Raw genomic sequence first — 22,641 nt, 5'->3', positions numbered from 1 at the left:
TGAACAGTCCTAGCTCCCATAGTGAAAATAAGACTACACTCTTCTATTCTAGGTTATCCCCCCAGCCATGGTCAGTATTAGTTTATTATACATCTTAGAATTAATAATTTTTCTACCAACCGTAAGTATTCTGAAGAAAGGGCACTACTGGAGAAGCCCTCCTTTCTACGCCATGCTAGCCATTTTATGGGGACTGTTCAGGTGGCAGTTAAAAGATAGCCTGGCCCTTTTTCAAAATATTAGGGGTAACTTTTGAACAGTATTCTCTCTCCCAATAAGACAGGTTCTCAGACCCAAGATAGTATCTGAGCTATGGCTGAACATGGACATTTGCTGTTTTGCCTACGGTCACTTCAGCACTGGTATTGGAGTTGCTGCACATTAAAAGGATGTAGCTAAGTAGAAAGGGAGGAGGATGGTCCAGTGATTAGGGCAGCACACCATCTTAGGATTTGGAAGACCTGGATTAAAGTCTCTGCGTGACCTCAGGCAAATCACTCAGGGGTATGTTTACACAGCACCTAGACACCTATGGCTGGCCCATGCCAGCCGACCCAGCTCCAGCTGTGGAGCTGTTTCACTGGTAGGTAGGCTTCCAGGACCCTCCCACCTCACAGGGTCCTAGAGCCTGGATTCCAACACAAGTCCAGAAGTCTACACAGCAATGAAACAGCCCCGCAGCCTGAGCCCAAGGCAGCTGGCACAGGCAGCTGTCTAGCTGCTGTGTAGACATACCCTCAGTCAATCTGTTCCTCATCTGTGAAAAGGGGTTAATAGCACTTCCCTACCCACCAGGGTGTTGTGATAATAAGTATATGAAAGATGGTGAGGTGCACTGTTACCATGGTAATGGCAGCCATATAAGTACCTCATACAGGAAGCAGGTTAACACTCTGTATTAAAGGTGCCTAGGTAAAATCACAGTCTATTCTTTTCTATCCATTAGAACTATATTAACTCATCTTGAACAAGGAGGCTTGTGCTAGGTTTCGGATAGTGCCCTAGACTGCATATCCGGATACTGCGGGTGCTGAATCAGCAAAATGCCCCTTCCGTCAAGTGACCGTGTAACATCTATGATGCTGACGTTCTCTCTCCTGCCTCAGCCCAGCAGGGCTGAGGCACAAGATTCCCATGGCTGGGATTCAAAATGGGAATTGAGTATAAAAGGATAAAATAAAAGGATAAAATGAAGGGGGACAAAAGCGCTCTTGTTAACTTTTCACCACGGAAGCTCTGCCCAAAGGTCTCAGCAAATGGAGCAAATGGAGCAGTTGCTACGGAAAAGGTAGCTCAATTACCTCTTGCCACTCATGGCCAGACAGTGAAAGCAGCAACTTCAGTGCCCTGCTCTGAAAACACACGTCAGGGCACAACTGTATACTCCAGCTGAGAAGCTGCAAGACAGCTGGTGGATGATCATGGGGCTAATATTACAGGGAGCATAGCTGTGCATCAGTTCACTGCACACAGACTTTGGGGGGAGGGGAGTGCGGGGGAAAAGTAGCTAAAGGAAAAAGAGCTACAACAAATACAATCTCCTTCATTTCTCAGACAGGTCATTTTCCACTCCAGCTTTTGTCTTCCCATTTATCATGTACATAAGAGGGCTAGCGCTGAAGAGTTCAGGAACACATTTCAAATTAATAGCAATGGGAACTCAAAGGCCTTTGGAAAGGCATACTTCAACCCAAATATGGCTCCTGGAAGTGAACAATGCCTCTTCCTCAATACCAGACAACTTCTGCTTTTTCAAAGGCTAAACTGGAATTCCCCTTCCATGTAATCCCTGAAGGGTTTATTTTCACTCCCTTTCTTGAACCTGAAGAAGTACACCATAAAAATTAGCCTGCTTCTAGTCCACTGCCTAATAGACTAGACTTCTTAAAATAGTCACATTCTCACTCAGAGCTCTTGCTAGTTACAAACAATGAGAGACCAAGTGTGCAGGCAGATGCTTGCTTGGGACCAAGATGGAGAGTTAAGTGTTGAGTAACAGTTTTAGTGAGATTACTCCTATGAGACTTCTGGACAAGTTTTTTAGTGTGTGGAATTTTCTCTTTTCTTCCCCCAAAAGCTCATTCAGGACTGCATGAACCATTATCTGAAATTTGGCTCCAGGTTGCAAGACGAATTCTTAACTGGTGGTTAAAGTAGACCAAACAGGAGAGGAAGTTCTCCTTGTTCCCACCAAGGAGGAGGGTGAGCTGTGGGGGAGCTCTGCTCTGCCAAGCCAGTGACAGAAAGGGCAGCTTGCTATCCGCTGTAGCAGAGAAGGGGGAACTGTGCACCTCCTTCCCGTAGCCTCCGGAGCCTCCAAAGGGACAATTCCCTTCTAGGTGCTTCTGGAATCCTCTGCACACTTCCCTGTTTCTCCCATGCGTACCTGAAGGACGCATCTCAAGTTAGATTCCCCTGCATCTCAGAGGATAATAGTATCAGCGTGCACATATGCTTGCACTAGCTCTTCACTGAATGCACTGCAAGACTTGGACGGTGAAAGTCCTTTCAGCTCCCAGACTTTTCAAATCAGGCCTGGATCAAGGAGTCAAATTACCCATGCATTTGAGAAGGTGAACCCTGACAGAGGTAATACAATGCAACATACAGCATGTAATTCAGGCCATGTGCCATTAAACATTTGAAAATGTCTCTCCTGTCAGGCCTCTCCCATGCTTCTCCCTGGATCCTCTCCCAAAGTCTCCATTTGCTGAAGTCAGCTGATGTTGACACAACAACCTGTGTAGTCAAATGAGAAAAATATTGCCATACCTTTGGCCAGTCATTCCTGGGTTCGTAAGCACCCATCCCTGGGAGTTAGTACTCCAGTTGTCATCCCAGGACTGTTAGCAGGAATGGGAAACTCCCCTTCCCTAGAGAAAACAACTAGGGTCAAGCCCCTGCATGCCCTTCTCACCTCCAGTAAAATAGCTAGCAGTCTCCCGTGGGGTCTTAGGCCTGGTCTACACTGGGCAGGGGGGCGGAATAGATCTAAGATACTCAACTTCAGCGCCTCCCTCACCCCACACAGCACCTCCTGCTTCCCAATCCCCATCACCCACTCACCCATCCCCAATCCCTTGACAGCTGCCAAAGCCCTGGCTTCCTCACACAGAACAAGGCATTGGCAGCCATGTAAGTGAAGTAAAATTCAGCATTCAGTCATATGTGGGTTTAATCCCATATAATGAAACTGGCTGGAGAGAACATGCTGTAGCATTTTCCTATCCTAATCAGACAGAAAAAAAGGATCACTTTCTTTGAGGGGAGGATTCCTGGCACACATCTCTAATAAAATTCCTAAAAAGCAGGAAGGGTTTCTCCATAATACCTCTCTGATACTGTGCAATTTCTACTGGAGGCTCTCAAAGCGATTTACATATTTTAATGAAATGAGGCTCACAACACTCATGTGAGTAATCTAGGCCTCCCTTACATTGTCATCTTTTTACAGTAAGAAAAAGGCATGTGGTTTACAGATAATGGGCTAAAAGCATCCCAGAGTATAACCCTGCTGATTGGAGAATTTGTCATAGTTCCAGTGTTGCCAATTCATAGATTTTATCATGAATCTCTCAATATCTAGTGCTTTTCCTAGAGCCCCAGATCCTGGAGTCATGTGATTAGAGAAGAATTTCAGATTACCCTTTTTTAATGGAAGTTTCTAGCACTCAGTTGCCAAAAACAGCTTCAAATTGTGACCCTGGTGCACTCAAAGATCTCAGAAACCAGAAAGCAAATAAAAATAACCGACTTTTACTATTTTTTTTAATCACAATTTTTAAGCCAATCTTGTTATTTTTGAAGCCTGACTTACGACTTTTGAATGCTTGGGGTTGGTTTTATTGTAGTTCTGTAACATGGTTTTGTATCCTGTCCACACATAATACCTATCTATTTTACAGTCCTGTCAGTACACTGCAGTATTTTAACATGGAAATCCAAAACAGTAAGATGATAGGCGTTAGGCTCCATTTAGCCAACCAATGCAGATTGGGTCAAATCAAATTTCAGCTGAGTTTGGAAACTGTCCTTATTGAAAATCCTCTATAATTTAATACAGATAAAATCATTTGTGTTCCATAGGAAGTATTCTTAAAACCTACAGTATTTAGTAGACAATGAGATTCTTTATATATCCATCTATAGCAGTAATATTTTTATTACATTTTAAAAGAATGGTCCAAACAGCTACATATGGAAAATGGTACCTTCTGAAGAAATCCTATAGAAAAGTTATGTTCTAGCCTTGGTGCCATCCTAGGCTAGAATTTTATTTAATTTTTGAAGTACTCTGGGCCAGATTTTCAAGAAAGCCCATCTCCAATTTAGGCACCTCAGTGGCCTGATTTCCAAAAGGGCTGAGCACATCAGGTGTCGATGCCTTTTGAAAATCTGGCACTAGGTATCACAGCGAAAGCTGCGGACGGTTTTTGAAAATACAGCCACTTATTTAGGTGCCTACAGGGTAGCTGAACAATTCTGAAAAATCTCACCCCAACTATTGGCACTGAGCACTAGGAAATCTGGCCCTGAGCTCTGATGAAAATCTGGCCCAGTGTGGCTTCATGTTAATTAGCCAGCTGAATTGGTTTCGAAATTTGAGCTGGACACACCTCCGCTTAGCGTATGCTACAACTTTCTCTCTTTACTCTTACTTCCTCCTTCCTTTACCCTGGTTCTTAATCTCACCCGACTGCTGCTTCTTGTCGTAGCCTAGACTGTGAGCAATTTGGGGTAAGGATTGTCTTCTCACTGTCTGTCTGCACAGCACCTAGCAAAATGCATCCTGATCCTTGACTGGTGCCCGTGGGCTTTATTGCAATACAAATAAGCAGTGTTTCCGACCTCTGCTTCTGGCCCAGGATAGGTGCAGCCTAAAGCAAGCAATATCTTAAAGGACACCAGGAAAAAAAATGGAGAAAGAAAACCAAATAATTTAGCTGAGGGAAAGGTGAATTAGAACTCTGGAAAACCCTAGAGAAAAACTACACTCACTAAATCCAACTACAAGATCCACTAAATAAACACCACAAGTCAACTGTGTGACAATCAGGAAGTATTTAAGCAGGGCCATTCTAATGCCTACTAGGTACAGAATAACTCTCTAAGGCACACACTGTGCCACTCGTCACAGCATTCCATGTGGCTTTATTCAATTTAAAGGGCCACCTACCCGCTTTTCATGTATAAATCTTCCATGTGATACCACTGTGAGCATCTCTGTTTCTCTCTCTTGCCCCTGATTTGACCTCTTAGAAAACACACATTTTCTTTACCATGGTAATACTTTCAAAACACTGTGACAACTGAGAAGCAAAGGAACAAAGCAGCAAAGGGGTGTGACAAGGAATAATCTTTAGAAAACCATGTTTATGAAGAAACACCTATAGCTGCAGTACCCCAGCCAAAATGCCCCTTGGAGTTAAGTACCATTATATTAGAAATATGCAATGTAGTTGTAGCCGTGCTGGTCCCAGGATATTAGAGAGATAAGGTGAGTGAGGTAATGTCTTTTATTGGACCAACTTCGAGCTACATTAGCTCGAAAGCACATCTGTCTCACCAACAGAAGTTGATCCAATAAAAGATATTACTTCACCTTGTCTATTATATTAGAAAAGCAGTAATAGCTATAGGTTGAAATGCAAAATCCATTATAAGCCCCTGTCCTATGATTGATCATAACTTTCTCAAACAGATTCCATTAAGTCTGAAGTTTTCCACGGTGGGTCTCCACCCAGGGGTGACATTTCTGGAAAAAATTCAGTAAAATCTATTCAACCTTATTGAGTTCTGCATGTGATTGCAGGAGGGTGGGAGGAAAGGGAATTTAATTTTTTGCAAACATCACAATCATTTTAAGAGGTCTAGGACATTGTAAAATCAAGTGAAGAAGAGACACTTCCCTAGAGGCCACATGATGGAGAGGAATGGGCGCAAATCAGAGAGCTTCTATGCCACTGGCTGTCTCAATAAATGATCTGCTCATACATGATGTATTGCAAATGGTATTTAGTTAAGCCTCAAAACACCCCCATGGAGGTGGGTATTATCCCCATTTCACGGATGGAGAAATGAAGGCACAGAGAAGTCAAGGTCAATACTTCCAGAAGTGATCACTAATTTTGAATGGCTTAAATTTTGGGTGCCCAACTTGAGACATAAATCTCAAATACCCAGAAACTGAGGCACCCAAAATCAGTGGCTACTTTTGTTTTTACTTGGGCACTAGTGGCACCTCAATCTCTTCTGTTCTCTGCCTGTGGCACACAACAGTTTTGTTTTCTGAGGCCGGAAATGCTTTAGTTTAACCCAAGTTTTGCGCTCAATACTGGGGTAATTAACGTGCTGTGTTATACAGGAGGTCAGACTAGATGATCTACTGGTCCCTTCTGGCCTTAAACTACGAACAAAATGGATTTTTAACCTCCTAGGAACCAGATTCTTGGCTAGGCAGAGTTGGCTCAGCTCTTCCTCGAGATAGGCAGAGTGCCATGAAGTTTAGGTGAGTTTTTCATAGAAGACCTTAAAAACTGAAGTTCTCTTCAATATAGGCATTAAAGAACCCCTACTGCATTTTGTAAGAGATGGAGTTTACCGCAGTGTAACAGTCGATTTCATCTCTACTTATAATCATTCTAATTACCTATGCATTGTTTGGCTGTCTCCCTCTCTCCCCCACCCCCCCGGGCAATGTAGCTATGTAACTTATTTGAGACACAAGGTGCTATATAAATGCAAATTACCATTACAGTGACTTCCATGTAATTGGGCCATGCTAGATTGGGATGGCTATTTGATTGTGTTGCCTCCTAGGAAACTGACTTAACCTATAAGGATATATAGTGAATAGTAATGACCAATGTGTAATTGGGATAGTATTAGCAAAATTTTGATTCATGAGGATTAATTTTGCTAGTGCTAATTAGTTAAGTGATTAATTGGGTGTTAAAAACCTTTGCATTTCTAAAGTCTGGTCTCTTGTGGTTTGATCCTGCATCCACTGATCTGAATGGGAGTTTTCTGATTGGCATCAAGGTGAGACGAATCAGCACATTAATAGAGAAGTTTCCCAGTACAAATTAAGGGGTGTATCTTCCCCAAGTAAAGAGTCAGCCTTGGTTAAGGGTGGCAGGATTCTGCCGGCATCAACCTGAATAGTACGAGGTTATGAAATGTACAAGGTTCATCATCAAACTGGAGAGAAAAAAATGGAAGTTCCTTCCCAAAAAAAAAATTTAAAAAAATAGCACTGATGAAATAGAAGTAAAGCACTGAAAAAGATATCTGAGAAAGCAAAACTCAGGTAGACAGCTCAGCCTTTACGCTGGTCCCTTGTATTTAAAATTTAAAACACAGTCTCTCCTCTTATCATTATAGATTAGCTCCAGACTTAAAACAAGCACCTCTCAGGTGAAGCTCCACACCTTTGAGGATCTGTATTGGCATAAATGGGGCTTTATTCAGGCATGAGAGCCATGTACAGTTCATTCCAGGATCAGGACCTATATCAATCAACACAGTATACAACAACATCCAAGATTAATATCTGTGTGAAATGTTACTTGTGGAAAGCTGCAGTAGTGTGTGGCCTTTGGAACTAGCTTGCGTTTTAAGCATCAATGAGATATACACCACAAGTCATGTTTGAACAAACTCCAATCTGCAAGCTTAACAGGCTGAACCTTGAAAAACAGCAAAGAGAAACTTTCATTTGGATTTTTAAGATAATTCAAACCAAGAGCAGTTTGGCCCGCAAAATCCTGGGAAGCATTTTATCTGTGAAGGAGTCACACTTAGGGTTGCCAGGCGTGTGGTTTTCAACCAGAACACCCAGTCGAAAAGGGACCCTGGTGGCTCTGGTCAGCACCACCGAACGGGCCGTTTTAAAAGTCTGGTTGGCAGTGCTGTGGGTCTAAGGCAGACTAGTCCCTGCCCGTCCCGGCACCACGCTGCACCCCAGGGCAGGTCTACACTACGGGGGAAAATTGATATAAGATACGCAACTTCAGCTATGTGAATAACGTAGCTGAAGTTGAAGTATCTTATATCGAATTACCTACTGTCCTCACGGCGTGGGATCGATGTCCGCGGCTCCCCATGTCGACTCCGCTACCGCCGTTCGGGTTGGTGGAGTTACGGAGTCGACAGGAGCGCGTTCGGGGATCGATTGCTACCCGCCGATACGGCGGGTAGTGAAGACGTACCCCCAGAAGTGGCCAGCAGGTCCGGCTCCTAGGCGGTGGGGGGGAGGGCACAGGGGTCCATGTGCTGACCCTGCCCCAAGCACTGGCTCCATACTCCCATTGGGCGGGAACCACCGCCAATGGGAGCTGGTGGGGGCAGTGCCCGTGTGCGAGAGCAGTACAGAGCCTCCTGGCCTCCCCATCCCCCCCTGCCTAGGAACCAGACCTGTTGGCCACTTCCAGGGCGCAGTGTGGTGCCAGGACAGACAGGTAGCCTGCCTTAGACCTGCAGCACTACTGACCAGGAGCTGCCTGAGGTAAGCCCATGCCCCAACACCCTACCCCAGCCCTGAGCCCCCCAAACCCAGAGCCCCCTCTTACACCCCAAATCCCTCAACCCTGGGCCCACCCCAGAGCCTACACGCCCAGCCAGAGCCTGACCACCCCTGGACCCCAACCCCCTGCCTCAGTCCTGATCCCGCTCCCGCCCTCCAAACCTCTTGACCCCAGCCCAGAGCACCCTCCTGCAACCCAAACTCCCCATCTCCAGCCCCACCCCAGAACCCACACCCTCAGCCCAGAGCCCGTATGCCCTCATGCACCCCAACTCCCTGCCCCAGCCCAGATCTCCTTCCCACACCCTGAACCCCTCATTTCTGGCCCCACCCTGGAGCCCGCACCCCCCAGTTAGAGCCCTCACCCCCTCCCACACTCCAACCTCCTGCCCCAGCCCTGTGAAAGTGAGTGAGGGTGGGGGAGAGTGAGCCACCGGGGGCGGCGGGGAGAACGTAGTGAGCAGGGGATGGGGCCTCGGGGTAGGGACAGGGCTAAGGTGTTCAGTTTTGTGCTTAGAAAGTTGGCAACCCTAGCCCTCTCCCACACTCCAAACCCCTCATCCCTGCACCCCCAGCCAGAGCCCTCACCCCTCCTGCACCCCAGCCCCCTACCCCAGCCTGGTGAAAGTGAGTGAGGGTGGGGGACAGAGAGCGACAGATGAAGAAGGGGCAGGGCAGGGGCGGGGCCTCAGGGCAGAGGTGTTTGGTTTTATGCAATTAGAACGTTGGCAACCCCAGTTACACTTGTAGGTACCAGATACTTCTGAGACCAAAGTCGTGTTAAAAAGGGATGAAAAACAGTTTTGTGGATAAAACTGACAGAATCTCCAACCCAAGTGTTCAAAAATTGAATCGGACTCCCAAAAATCATTAGATTGGCTTAAAAGTCAGGAGAGTTTATTTTTTTAATAAAAACATTAAAATAAATAATACATTCTGGGTTCTTCTGCTTTTTGATTCTTTCTGGTGTGCTTAGGTCATGGTTTTAGGCTCTTATCCACAAACAGGAAAGCCTGATTCTTACAGAATCAAATAATTCCAGGAGCTCGGAATTTAAGTAAAACACCAAATATCACTAGATTCACAGTACAATTGCAAGAACTGGCAACACTACGAAAGAGGCTGCTCAGACATTTGATTTCCATTCTTGGCTCTGCAACAGATTTGCGGTGTGGCCTTGCACAAGATACTTCTCATTTCAATACACCTCAGTTTCCCTATCTGCAGTAATACCTACCTACTTTGGGGGCCAGGGATTGCAAGGGTTAATTTATTAATATACGTAGAGAGCTTCAAACTCTGTATATAGAAAACATAAAGGCAAAGTATTGTTACTAAAAACGTGTTAGCTCAGAACACCAGGGAGTTAAGGTTGTCTCAGTTAAAGACAAGTATGTTTGTAAGGAAGAAATTCTGTATTTTTAAATTAATGAATGTATAAGTTCAGCAAGTTGAATCTTTCTCATTTGTCTTTTTAGATTGATTCACAGTGAGTGACTTAGCACACTGGGCCATCTCAAGAGTTCATAGAGAAGCTGAGCTCATCTCAAACTTGAGACCATCACAAATTTTAGGCCACTCAATGTTAAACATTCATAACTTTAAAGGCCACTCAATCTTTAAAAAAATAATCAAGACAAGTCTGAATACTATGTGTTCTGTACTGTATCTTAATTATACTTTGCTCAAAGCACCTTACAAAGAAAAATATCATTATCCTCATTTTACAGATGGGGAAACTGAGGCACAGGGCAGTGGAGTGACTTTCCCAAGGTTACAGAAGTGGAGTCAGGTGAAGAAACACAGATCTCCTGATTCCCAGTCTTGATGTATAAATTGCAAATTTAAAATGATACAGAGAGGCCAGATTTTTAAAGCATAAACACAGTAAACATGAAGGGTTTGACCTTAACTGTGTGTTTCCTGAAATCTTACTTTCTCAATGACATTGCTGACTTAGGCCCAGATCCTGCAAACTCTTATGTACATGCTCACCTTGATTGCCTTCCTACTCGATCAATGTTAATTGAATTACTCAATGTAGCATATTAAGCAAGTGCATCAGTGTTTGCAGGATCAGGGCCATAGCATTCATTTTTCCCCCCCAGAGAATGAATTTTTATAAATACACACACACACACTTGCAGCAAACCAAAAATGTATCAATATATAAGTATATGCGCATGTCCCCAAACAGCCATTCGAGAGATTACTGTGAATTTGTATTGATTGAGAGCAGACAAGCAAACACTGTAATACCAGAACTTCATCCCCAGAAGTCCTTCCTAAATCTTCTTATAATGCTTTTCTGGTGAGGTAAGAAGTCTCAGCTACAAACAAAGCACTTTCCTTCACTCCCTTCTTTCCGACTGTCCATAGTTCACCACACTAGTTGCTGTGGAATTTATTGCACGCTGACTTGCTCCTTGTTGGGGGAGGGAAAAGCCCTAACAAAATACTTATAGCTATAAACAACACTGCTTCCAGTTCATAGGTTCCTAATGAAATGCCTTTGCCAGGCAGACAATTCAACATTGAAACATTTGCTGTTTACAGCAGCAAGGTACAAGACAGTGTCGCAGAAGACTTGTAATACAATATAATGCTTGCTTATATGCTGTTGAGTAAACACTCCACACTGCAACCTGGCATGGGGCTATAGTGAAATAATGGATCACACTGGAATGGTTACACCATCATTTAGAGATGTTCTTTTGATTCCAGTTACTGACCTACAATTAACTTTGAATCTATTCTGAATGAAACAAATGTCCAAAGACAGTGACCGTAAACAATCAAATGAAGAGAAAAAGTGTCCAGAATGGTTTGACTTTTAAAGGAATATCATCTATTTGAAATTCACATTTCTGTCTGAAAAGTTCCTCTTCAGTACTTAAGAGGAATAACTAAAAATGATTATAAACAGAGAAGTCAGCCAAAAAAACTCTCTTTTTTTTTTCATGTTGTTTATTGTGTGCATGTGACAGCACTCTGTGTATAGCTGGACTTAGGGCTTCCCCTGTATAGTAACCAGTTTCTCTCTTGCTAATGAGATCCTTGTCAGTGTCAATGTGAGAGCAGAAAAACACTCATAAAAATGTTAAGGGTCTTTTTAAAAATTCAGGCCATGGTATTTAAAGAGGGCTTTTTAAAATGAGTCAGTTTAAAAAAAATCAATTTGATGACATCCCTTTAAGATAATGAAACACTTCCATATTTTCACTATTAGCATGATGGAGTAAGAAATACACAAGTAATATGTGGGGGACCAAGCACGCTGTATCGTAAATCAATTAGACTTTTGTCACTGACTTATGTGGAAGCATGAGCAAGCCTCCTTTATTTGGAAGATGCCCCATTTCTAACACAAAGTAATGAGCTACTTTGCAGCACTATTGTTTTTGGTATAGTAGTTTGTGATCTCATCTCCAGTAAGCATATATAATGTTTTTATGGGATTTGTTAGAAAAATCAATGTTAGTAGTACTTGGTAGGCTTAGTTCATAGTACAGATTTTCCCTGCATCAAAATGTTTTGCCATACTATTAAAACACACAAAACCCTATTATCTAGTTTACCTATCCATGTTATGAAAAGTCAAATAAACTACATTATTTATGCCACAGGACTTCACAGGACACTGCGATGAAATTAGTTCACCCAGAAAGAGAACTTAGCCCAGAAGTTTTCAAATTCTAGTTGTATTGCACAGAATCCAGGACTATCATCATAAATGTGCAAACATACAGGACAAAAAGGGTTCCATTGTTTTCAGTGGGATAAATAACTTTTTATTGCTGGCTGTTCCACCTTTCAAATGGTTTGGCAATCACCATTTCTTTCTACCCATAGACTATCATAAAATGTTTCTCAACACATTCCTATCCGGCTTGTGAGTGAAACAAAATGACTCCTTAAGAAGAAAAAAACTTATTAAAACATAAACTGGAGGAGAGGTAATTAAACAGAAATCATTATCTATATGGATTTGCTGGCTAGGAAAGTTCTGGACAAGAGAGGAAACTTTATTTTTTCCACTCTCAGCTTTATACCGCCTCCAACTTAATATGGGAAACTTCACCATGTAGCATGTTCAATAGGCCAAGTCACAAAGAAACCCACTGCTCAGCCCCCCGCCCCCCCAAGGCAAAGTGTGCTGCACTCTGCGCTCACAACACTGCCCTTACATGTTCATAGATGAGAGCCACAAATCAGTTGATTAAAGACCAGCACCAACCCACTGCTTGTGGAAATACAAATACTGCATCCCTTCCACCACAGCAAACTTCCTACAAACTTTAGAGCAGCAGCAGCATCAACAGCAAAACCCAGGATCTCCAAACTGTAAGGGGCCAGGTACCAGGTATTAATTTAAACCATCCACCAGCAACGAAAATCACGCCTCCAACTCTGAACTACTTCTACACTGGGTGTCCCCCCCCCCGGTATCTACAAATACAGAAAGGCATTCCCGACTGCCAAACTGCAGTGCTAGTTACCCCCTTTGTGCAGTGGAAATCAAGATAGTTTGACTTGTTTATAGTTGTCAAGATGCCGTGCACGCCTGGCGAAATAAATAAACCCTCACCGATCAGCTTTGAAAATTTAAAATAAAAACCGGCAGATACATTTTGCACACTGTGAAGATACCATATGTAGGGCGTTTGCATATCAAACACTAATACAAGCGCAACGTGTTCAAATTTGCGGTAAGTTACTATAGTCTAAGAAAACAGGTCTTTCCTGATCATGCTAAACTATCATTTTCATAAAGCAAATGTTTCTATTTACATTTCTGCAAGAGACCTTTCTTTTTCCCCTCTCTCTCTCCCTCCCTCCTAAAAGCACAAAAAGTTCACATTCACTCTTCGTGTTCACGGACAAACAGACACCAGGTTTAACCAGTAATCACTGAGTATTTACTGCCAAAACTCAACCAGCAAACAAACAAGACAAGCTTGGCTTCGCGGCTCGCTTATGCCAAGGACTGAATTGTCTATTTAAAGAAGAAGCAAAGGAAATAGATAGCAAGGTTAAACTAAAAGGTACCGCACAACAGCAAAAACAGGCTGCATCTTTCCCCCCAAACCCGGTTCACACGCCCCTCCCCAAAGAGAGATCAGTTAGAAATATAATCACTGCAATCTTCCACGCTGCAAACATTGTCTGGATCTAGGCAGGTTTCAAAATGGGAAAATGGGTTTTTACCTTGATGCAACACTGAGCAGGAGCCTCAGACATGTCTCACAGAAAGGGGGGGGGAAAGGAGAGAGAGATCAGGAAGTTCTCAGTTTTTTTCCACTTTCCTTTCCTCTCCCCAACCCAGAAATCCTTCACAGACAGACGTAATCATTTAAGGAGAAGTTACTCCAACCATCTTTCCAAATAACCCCAAAGATCCTGCAGATCTGCCCCTGGGAGAGGCAGCCCGCATAGTTTTGTTGTGATGTTTGGTTGCTGGCTTTTTTTCCCTTTGAAGGAAGGGGTGAATATGTTTGATTTAATTTGCCGGTGTTATGTTTTGAGATCTGAAGGGTGAGGCTGGTTTTCTCGCTCTCTCCCCCTCTCCGTGAATGTTTTCCTTCCTGGAAGAGAGAAACTGAAAGACAGAACTGAGAGAAAGCTCTTTGCTCATTGATCTTGAGAGTTTCAGGGCTGAAACTGACGTGAATTCCCAGCACTGAGCTCTGCCTCTTAAAGGAGCCCTGCCACCAGGAAATAAAAGCTCATGTTACCGTCAGGCAACAGGGAAATAAATGCAGGGCATGGTAGGGGGAGAAAGAAAGGGGGGAATCTGCTGACACAAAAGGGTGTCCAAATTGATGGTGAAACTAGAGAAGGGAGGGGGAGTTTAATAGTTATGTTCTCAAACCTGGTGCAGACAGAACAAACAGACCAGGAAACAAGAAAATGGGATAATAGAAAAAGGAAATAAACAGATTGTTTTTATTGATAGTTCATTGCCCGAAGATCTGTTAAAATTTAAACGCAGAAACATCTGCGTGGAGGGGAGAGTCAGGCTTGGAAATGTTACATCGATCTTTGCTCCAATAACTGCAGAATTGTGACTAGTCCTCCCCAGCCCCCTCAAAAATTACACACCGTTAGCAACGGTAAAGTGTGTGTAGGGGCAGCGGGGGCTAAAGAAGAAAATGGATCACAACGTGAGGATCAAAAAGATTTGAGGAAATAAAACAATAGGCTTTGTTCTGCTTGCCGAACGTTGCCTCTTTAAGAAAATCTACCAGGAAATGGGAGCTCGGGTTACAAACTGCACACAGGGAAATCTGGGCAGAGAGGTACACACAGGAGACAAAAGCATGAAGGGGCAGTGAAGAGACAGAGGGGATAAGACAAGAAAAGAATCCTTTAGCCAAAGAGACAGAGGGGGAAAGAAGAGGGGAAATTATGCAGTAAATCAGAGGTAGAAAAGTTCCTTACCAGAAAATATATATTTAGCATAAAAAAAAGAATGGATAGTAACACTTCCCCTTCCCAAAGGAGAGAACTAAACTGCCTTTGGCATGGGTTAGGTTTCAGGGCTGTTCATTTTAAAGAATCAGCTGCTGGCTTGCAAGTGAGTCTTTAAATGAAGCATAATGGCAATACAAGATGTTAAAATAAATGTTTTCCATTTGATTGCAAAATCAAAGAGACTAAGAGAAGAGAGAGGCGGGAAAGAGTTTAGTTATGTCCTCAACTCACCAGGCTAGTCTGATATTCAAAGCCCTATTCCCAGCCCATTGAAAAATGGGGTCTGGTATCTCAGGCAGATTTTTTTTTCCCCTAGAAGGGAGAGGGAAGTTGTCCTTTACTTTTTATTGTTTTTTAATCTGCATTGGCAGGAAAATGTATTAGATTAGTGACTGGGTCTCTTCCATCCTATATGTTAACTGTTCATATATCTATAAAAGTAAGTTATATAGTATTGTATCTGACTTATTGAGCTATAACTCTATCTATATCATGTTCTATGTACATACTGTCTGTCTGTCTAGCTATTTATCTAGTGCAGTATTGCCAACTCCTGATATTGCAGTGGTTTTCTTAAAGCCCCAGATCCTGGAGTCATGTAATCGCATAAGAATCTCAGCTTTCATCTTTAAGTTTCTAGCCCTCATGCTTTTCAAGAAAAGACTGACCCTTAAAGGCTCACAAAACATATAAGGCAAGTAAAGAGACCCCAACATTTTTAATCACATAATTTTTAAGCGAATGCCAAAATTTGGGGTTCCTGATTCCTTATTTTTTAATGTTTGGTGTTGGACATGGGGCTTCCACCATGTCCCTTTGGAGACTATTTCATGGTCTAACAGGTCACACGGAGAGGAAGATATTTGGGCTACCTTTTCATTTGTCTAGTTTCACCCAATTACTCCTAGTTCTACCGATGTATTATATTGATTGTACCAAACCATTTCTCTCCCTCCTGGATATTGGCACCTTTCAAGTACTTGTGCCCAAATATCACAACCTTTCTTAGGGCTTGTCTATGCTTAAAATTCTACATGCTGTTGGAGCGCTTCAGTGAATCCTTGAGGGGGCCATTTAGGGATTTGGGGATTGGTCCTGCTTTGAGCAGGGAGTTGGACTAGATGATCTCCTGAGGTCCCTTCCAACCCTAATATTCTATGATTCTATGATTCTATGAAGACACTGCCTATGCTGACTGCTGGGGTCCTCCCATCAGTGTAGGTAATCCTCCACCCCACGAGGCGGTAGCTATGCTGATGAGAGAATTCCCCCATTGACCTAGCACTGTCTCTACCAGAGGTTAGGTCGGTTTAACTGCGTTGCTCAGGGGTGTGGATTTTTCACAATCCTGAGTGACGTAGTTATATTGACCTAATTTCCTAGTGGAGACCAGGCCATAGTCACTGGATTTTAGTTCTTTTCCTCTTTCATTCTTTCCCGCGGGGTAGTAAACTGCAGGACTTCCCTGAGAAACTAATACTAGGGTATCATCAGATATTTAGAACCAAGCCATATATCCCCCTCCCCTAAGGTGCTATAAGTGCCAATGATATAGGCAAATGTTTGGAAAGGGAAAATGAGATGCAGTAAATGTGGGGTGAGTATTCCTATGAAAGTTGTGTAAAAGGGGTGGAGGTCAAGTGTAGTAACTGTGGTGGGAATCTGTCTAGCACACAGGCTGTATTGTGACAAAAGAGACAAGCTAAAGAGATACAAAAGACAAAAATTGTTATCAAAATCTTGTGAGGAAGCTGTAACTAGGAAAAAGAATAGAAAATCAGCACAGGAAAAGGGGAACTGCCGATGCAGCCTCATTCTATAAAAAAATATTATAAACCCTGCAGAAGGAACTGGTGCTAAAATATTAATAGAGAAAAAAGAAAGGTTTATTGCATGTATGATAGAAGTGATAAATTGCACGTCACATATAGGGGGAAAAATCAGAAAAAATTAAAATTATAGCCAGGGTCATGGAAAATACTTGTGTGTTGGTAATCTGTCAATGGATCATTTTCATGCAATCTTGAATGAGGGCAATAGTGAAATATGACTAGTGTGGGGATCACAATCTTTTGCTGGAATGTGCACAGTTTGATAGCACATGGTCAAGAACAAAAAGAAAATATACTAAACCAGATCTCGTATGTATCCAGAAAACATGGTTGGTTGAAAAGTTTGCTTTGAAAATTCCAGGCTTTTAGACAAGACCAAAAACTAAGCAGAGATGGAAGTGTTTGTACTTTCATAAGGGAACGATTAAATTACACAGAAATAGAGAATGAAGAAATAAGTCTCAAATATTTGGGATCTGTTGAGATCCCAGTGGAGAGGAGAAATATTTCTTTAGAGATTTATAATATCTATAATCCATATGGGGCATTAGAAAGCTCAGAATTACAAGAAATAATGAAGAATGCTAAAAGACCATATATATTATATATGTGACCTAAACCGTCATAAATAAACTATGGGGAAGTAGGACAACTGGTAGTAATGGCGCATATCTAGAAAGACTCATTGATGAAAACAATCTAGTGGTTTAAAATGATGGCACCCCCACTAGACTGAATGCAGCAGATGGTCGGTTTTCTTGCTTAGACCTGATATTGCAAGCAAATGCAACTGGGAAATATATAAGGCAGGAGGAATGGGGAGTGATCATTTCCCTATACTTATTACTTTTCAAGGACAAGGTAAGGTTGAAAGTAGTAGAAAATGACCTACCTTAAATCTTAAGAAAACTAACTAACAATATGAAAAATACATTCATAGTGAAGATCTAATGAAATATAAAAGAACTAAGGCCATAGCACAAAGAATTAAAAAAAAAAGAATTGGAGAAAGTATTGTGGGAGGTCAAATAAAGATACCAAAATATACAGGCAAATTAGAAGAATGAGTGGAATTCAGACTGAGAGTAATCACATCCCAGCTCCTATTGGAACTGACAAAAAAATAGTTAGAAGTTCTGATAATGAGAATGAGGGAACAGATGTTTTTAGCAGAAATTTTCTGAGGGATGAGTAATGATGAAAATCAAAGTGTAGTTTTGTGCCACATTAAAAGACAATTAATTGAAGAGAGGTATAAACCTATATGCAGTGGGGAAAGCATGAAGATACTACACTGAATGAAAAGTTTTGTATGCAGGAACTTGAGAAAGCTATTGATATAAACAAAAATATGTCCCCAGGCAAAGATAATGTCTGCAATATAGTGTTCAGATATCTTCCTGAAAGCAGATTGAGGATACTTTTGGAATTCTATAATATTATATGGGAACAATGAGTGATATTTGTAGGGTGGAAAGATGCAGTAATAATTCCAATACGAAAACCAGGCAAAATATCCACAAAAGAGGATGCCTATAGACCAATTGCCCTTACGTCCTGTCTGGGTAAAATTATAGAGAGAATGGTGAATGATAGATTGGTTGTCTATTTGGAAACCAGTGGCATTATATTTAAGGTGCAGAGTGGTTTTAGGAGAGGAAGATGCACCATTGACCATATTGTTAAATTGGAAACTGAAAAACAAAAAAATATGCTGAAACAGTGAAGGACACAAGGAACAAGAGCCCAGCAGGAGCGGAGGATGGTACTCCATCCAGGGCAATTAGTCTAAGGGCCCAGTGCTCTATACTAGAGGCAGAACGACTCCCAGGAAAGGACTGGGAACAGGGCCCAGAAGGTGTGCAGAAGAGAAGTGCAGAAAAACGTTTTTAAGAGCGTTTTTAGTTGGGGGTCCACAGCTAGTGATTCTGCACACCAGCTTAGATTGGCTGTCATCCACAGCCCCTCTGTATAAAGACAGTTCTCCAAATGTCTATTTTCCTGCTTCTTTTCAACAGCTGTGTAAGTAGGGGTACCATGGTCAAAAGTTCGTAAGTGCCTTATGCACCAAAGTGCCTAAGTCACTTTTGAAAAGACAACTCCTTAAGTGCTGTTGAAAACTTTATTCAAGACCTTAATTGCCATTTAAGCTGTCCCCACCTCTTTTCTGAGTTTGTTCTTGTTACAGCAAAGTAGCACAGTCACTCAGCCATTTCTGAATAATTGATTTCACATCTTTTATTAACGAGCCCAAATTCTTGCTAGTATTTCTTTTTTCCCTCTTATCTATTTAGAAAAAGCTCTTGTGTTCCCCAACACCCCATTGTTATCATTAACTTGTTCTACTCTTTTGCTGGCCTTATCTTTTCCCTGCCTTTATCTTTACCCTGCAGGACTTAACCAACTCACTTATTTTGTTAGCTTTTCCTATCTCCATTAGTGGTTATTTTTTACCTTCAAAACGTTGAGCGCACTTGCTGTTTCTTGCTCCGTTATGTTTTTCTGGGAAACTGTACTTTGTTGTGCCTTAGTTATTCATTCTGTTTGGAAACTTCAGTCTGCTTCCACACTCATAGATTTTAATACTTTCTTCTATTGCACTTTACTCAAAAGGATCCTCGGTCCTGCAACTGAGTGCACTGAAGTCCGTGGGGGTCTGCAAGGGTCCACTCACAGAGATTCAATGACAGGATCAGGGTCTTAATGAACAACATGCAATAGGAAAGTATTACAATAATTGAATGTGGAAAAAATTGAAGCATACCTGCAATTAAGGCATAACAGACAACTTCTCCACAGGAAAAGTCAGGTAAGTCAATAAGGCTTTGCATTGGTGCAAGACTCTTCCTGGGCAGATCCAACAGCAGAATTAGCATTTAGAGCCTTCATTCTCCCTCAACCTGCTTTCTTGAAACCTACTAACCTGTAAGTCAGTATTCTAGGAGCCCAGCATGCTGTAGTCAAGTTGCTCATAGTCATAAGTGCTAAAGTTGCCTTCATATCCTCAGTCAATTTCTCCCTATTGGTAAAGAGTTCATCTACTCTTGTGGTAGGAGTCTCTGGTGCCTGGATCATGATGTTGTTCTCTATGAACCCTAAGAATTTCTTTGAAGATCAGCTGTTGGTCTTCCACAAGATATCTGAGTAGATAGATAGGTATGCGGTATCCTGGAGCTTGGAACTCTCAGACTTGAAGCTTTTCATTCTTCCTCTCATATGAGTCTAAGTCTTATTGAAAGTCAGTGGGTCGTAGGCTTCTATGGCTCAGATCGTAAAAGGTATTTAGGTGGCTAACTCCCACTGAGATCAATGGGATTTAGGTGCCTGAATATCTCTGAGGATCGGGGCCTCAGTCACTCACCTCTGTTCAGCCATCATGAGCACCACCTCCCACTCAGATACAATCACTCTTCACTGGGACTCTGGGTTTTCTTTCTCATGCTGTTGCCACCTCACATGAGACCTCTGAGCACACTGCATTATATTTACAGTGGGTGTAAATATACAAGAGCTGGTGGCTAAAGAGCAGGGAGCCCTGTCATGACTTGCTCTGGATAAAGTCAAGCAGATGTTATCTGATGCCCCAATGACAATTTTTTTAAAAAAGAAACAAACCAAAAGACTTAAATAGCTCTGGGTGCAATTTAAACAGAAGAGGGAAATGAAATAGGACTCAGCAAGATGCACTCATGAGTAAATAAGAACAAGCGTGGCTGGGATATGGACCATATTTCAAAGTGTCTGAGTTGGATTTGTTTTTGCTAGAGGTGAAGCCCGAAGTAGCACCAAGAGTTCAGGTCACTGAAGCATTTCCAGTCCACAGAACCTTTTCAAGTCCCAGCTGCATCAGAAGGAGCAGAAGACACCGGGAATGGATGATCTACCAAGGAGGGGCAGCAGCTGTGGAAGGAGCAGCTGGAAGAGGAGAGGTCGGGTACAGGCTGAATCCTGACTCTGGCCCTAGTAGTAGGGGCAGTAGCCACAGGAAGTGGGGAGCAGGAGAATTGCAGAGAGGAGCTGATGGAAACCTCCCTCAAAGGGGCAGCAGTGGAGAGGTGGCGAAGGATTTGGAAAAGTAGGGGAACCAATCAGGGTAAAATCTCCTCATTTGACCTACTTTAACCATGGTTTGCTTGCAGGTGTAAGTAGTTGGAGTGGAATTCTTTGTGTCTTTTCAGATACACAGTCAAAGTCTGATGGTATGAGTGGAATAAAGCTGTGCTACAGATGATAGCTCAGTCCCTGAATGAGGCAAAGCCCAGCTAGGGTGCACAAAATTGTACAAGAAATGAGCCAACAGTCTTCAGGATACATAGGGTGCAATTACATTTGCAAGCTCTTCTCCATAGCTATGAGGGCTAGACTATTACTACTTAAAAAAAAGGAAAGCTCAGTCATACATAATCACATGACTCCAGGACCTGGACCTTTAAGGAAAACACCAGATATGATGAGACTTGCAGTAAAGCTGTGATAGGCAGCAATACTATATTCCATTAACATGTCACATTCTAAACAAAAAAATTAAAACCAAAATTAAAAGCTCCTTGTCAATAAAAAACAGCATGATCAAGTGTCTTAAATTATTTTGGCGGGTGCATGTTTCTCTGACATACTTAATATCGTCCAAAAGAACTTTATAGAGTTGATGCCAAGTTATCAGCCTGTAGATATTCTGTAATGTTCTCACCTGCTGGTGCTTTATTGTGTTGTATCGCTCCAGGATTGGTGACAGGATTACAATCATCATGCAAGTTATAAACTGTAATGTACACGCTCTCATGCATGTCATTGTAACCCTCTGTCTTGCTGGCTGTAAACTGGTGACATAAATTGTTTTGCAGCCAGATTAACATTATCTAGTAGATTTAATACACACAGTCCAATCTGAGCAACAATTTTGTACCCATAGTATCTGACCACATACCTGCCGGGTGTGCCCGATATCCAGGGGTGGCTCTAGACATTTCGCCGCCCCATGCATGGCGGCATGCCGCGGGGGGTGCTCTGCTGGTCACCGGTCCCGTGGCTCCGGTGGACCTCCCGCAGGCAGCCACGGGACCAGTGAACCCTCCGCAGGCATGCCGCCCCAAGCATGACCGGCACATGCTTGGCATGCTGGGGCCTGGAGCCGCCCCTGCCGATATCCCTCTGTGAAAAATCCCATGCCAGGGGTCCAACCCTGTGAGTGCTGAACACCCGCAAATCCCATTGAGCCTGTTTCTCCACTCTGTTTGATAGATTTTACGGTGGTGTATCCCCACTAACTTCAGTGGAATCACAATGGTGGAAAGGAGGAGACTCCAGCTCAACGGCTTCAATGGGAATAGAGGGCACTCCGCACAGGGCCGGTGCAACCATTTAGGTGAACTAGGCTGTCGCCTAGGGCGCTAGGATTTGGAGGACGGCATTTTCTTTGGTAGCGACCACGGCGGCTGGATCTTTGGCCGCCCCGGTCACCGCCGGCATTTAGGCGGAGGGAGCAGGGGAGCGCGGGGTGGGCCGCTTGCAGCAAGTGGGGGGGGGGCGGCACGCAGGGGAACTCCCTGCCCCAGCTCACCCCTGCTCTGCCTCCACCACAAGCACGCCATCGCTGCCGCGGGGGGGCACCTCAGGGCGGAGGGGGGGAGCTGCTGCGGGGTGGCACCTCAGGGCACGGGCTCGGCGACGGGGGAGGGCGCAAGGTGGAAGTTTCGCCTAGGGTGCAAAACATCCTTGCACCGGCCCTGACTCCGCATCTTGCCAGATAAAGCCCCAGGTGAATGACAATACCAGTGTGAGCGCAGCACCTAGGGCACAACTGATTTATCT

At 43.1% G+C, this 22,641-nt stretch overlaps 1 protein-coding gene across 2 annotated transcripts in view; it reads right to left on the bottom strand.

The window, feature by feature from the left end:
• The window catches only part of ETV6 (ETS variant transcription factor 6), a 171,355-nt gene extending 157,184 nt beyond the window's left edge, over positions 1 to 14,171 (bottom strand). For both annotated transcript variants that reach the window (XM_044998555.1, XM_044998563.1), the window contains exon 1: positions 13,733 to 14,171. In XM_044998555.1, the coding sequence (XP_044854490.1) occupies positions 13,733 to 13,765 (33 nt within the window). In that variant the 5' untranslated portion in view covers positions 13,766 to 14,171. The remainder of the gene's footprint in view (positions 1 to 13,732) is intronic.
• Between the last annotated feature and the right edge of the window lie 8,470 nt (positions 14,172 to 22,641).

This window comes from Mauremys mutica, chromosome 1, assembly GCF_020497125.1.
Source record: "Mauremys mutica isolate MM-2020 ecotype Southern chromosome 1, ASM2049712v1, whole genome shotgun sequence".
Lineage (NCBI taxonomy): Eukaryota > Metazoa > Chordata > Testudines > Geoemydidae > Mauremys > Mauremys mutica.
This window is presented reverse-complemented; position numbering and strand designations above follow the sequence as displayed.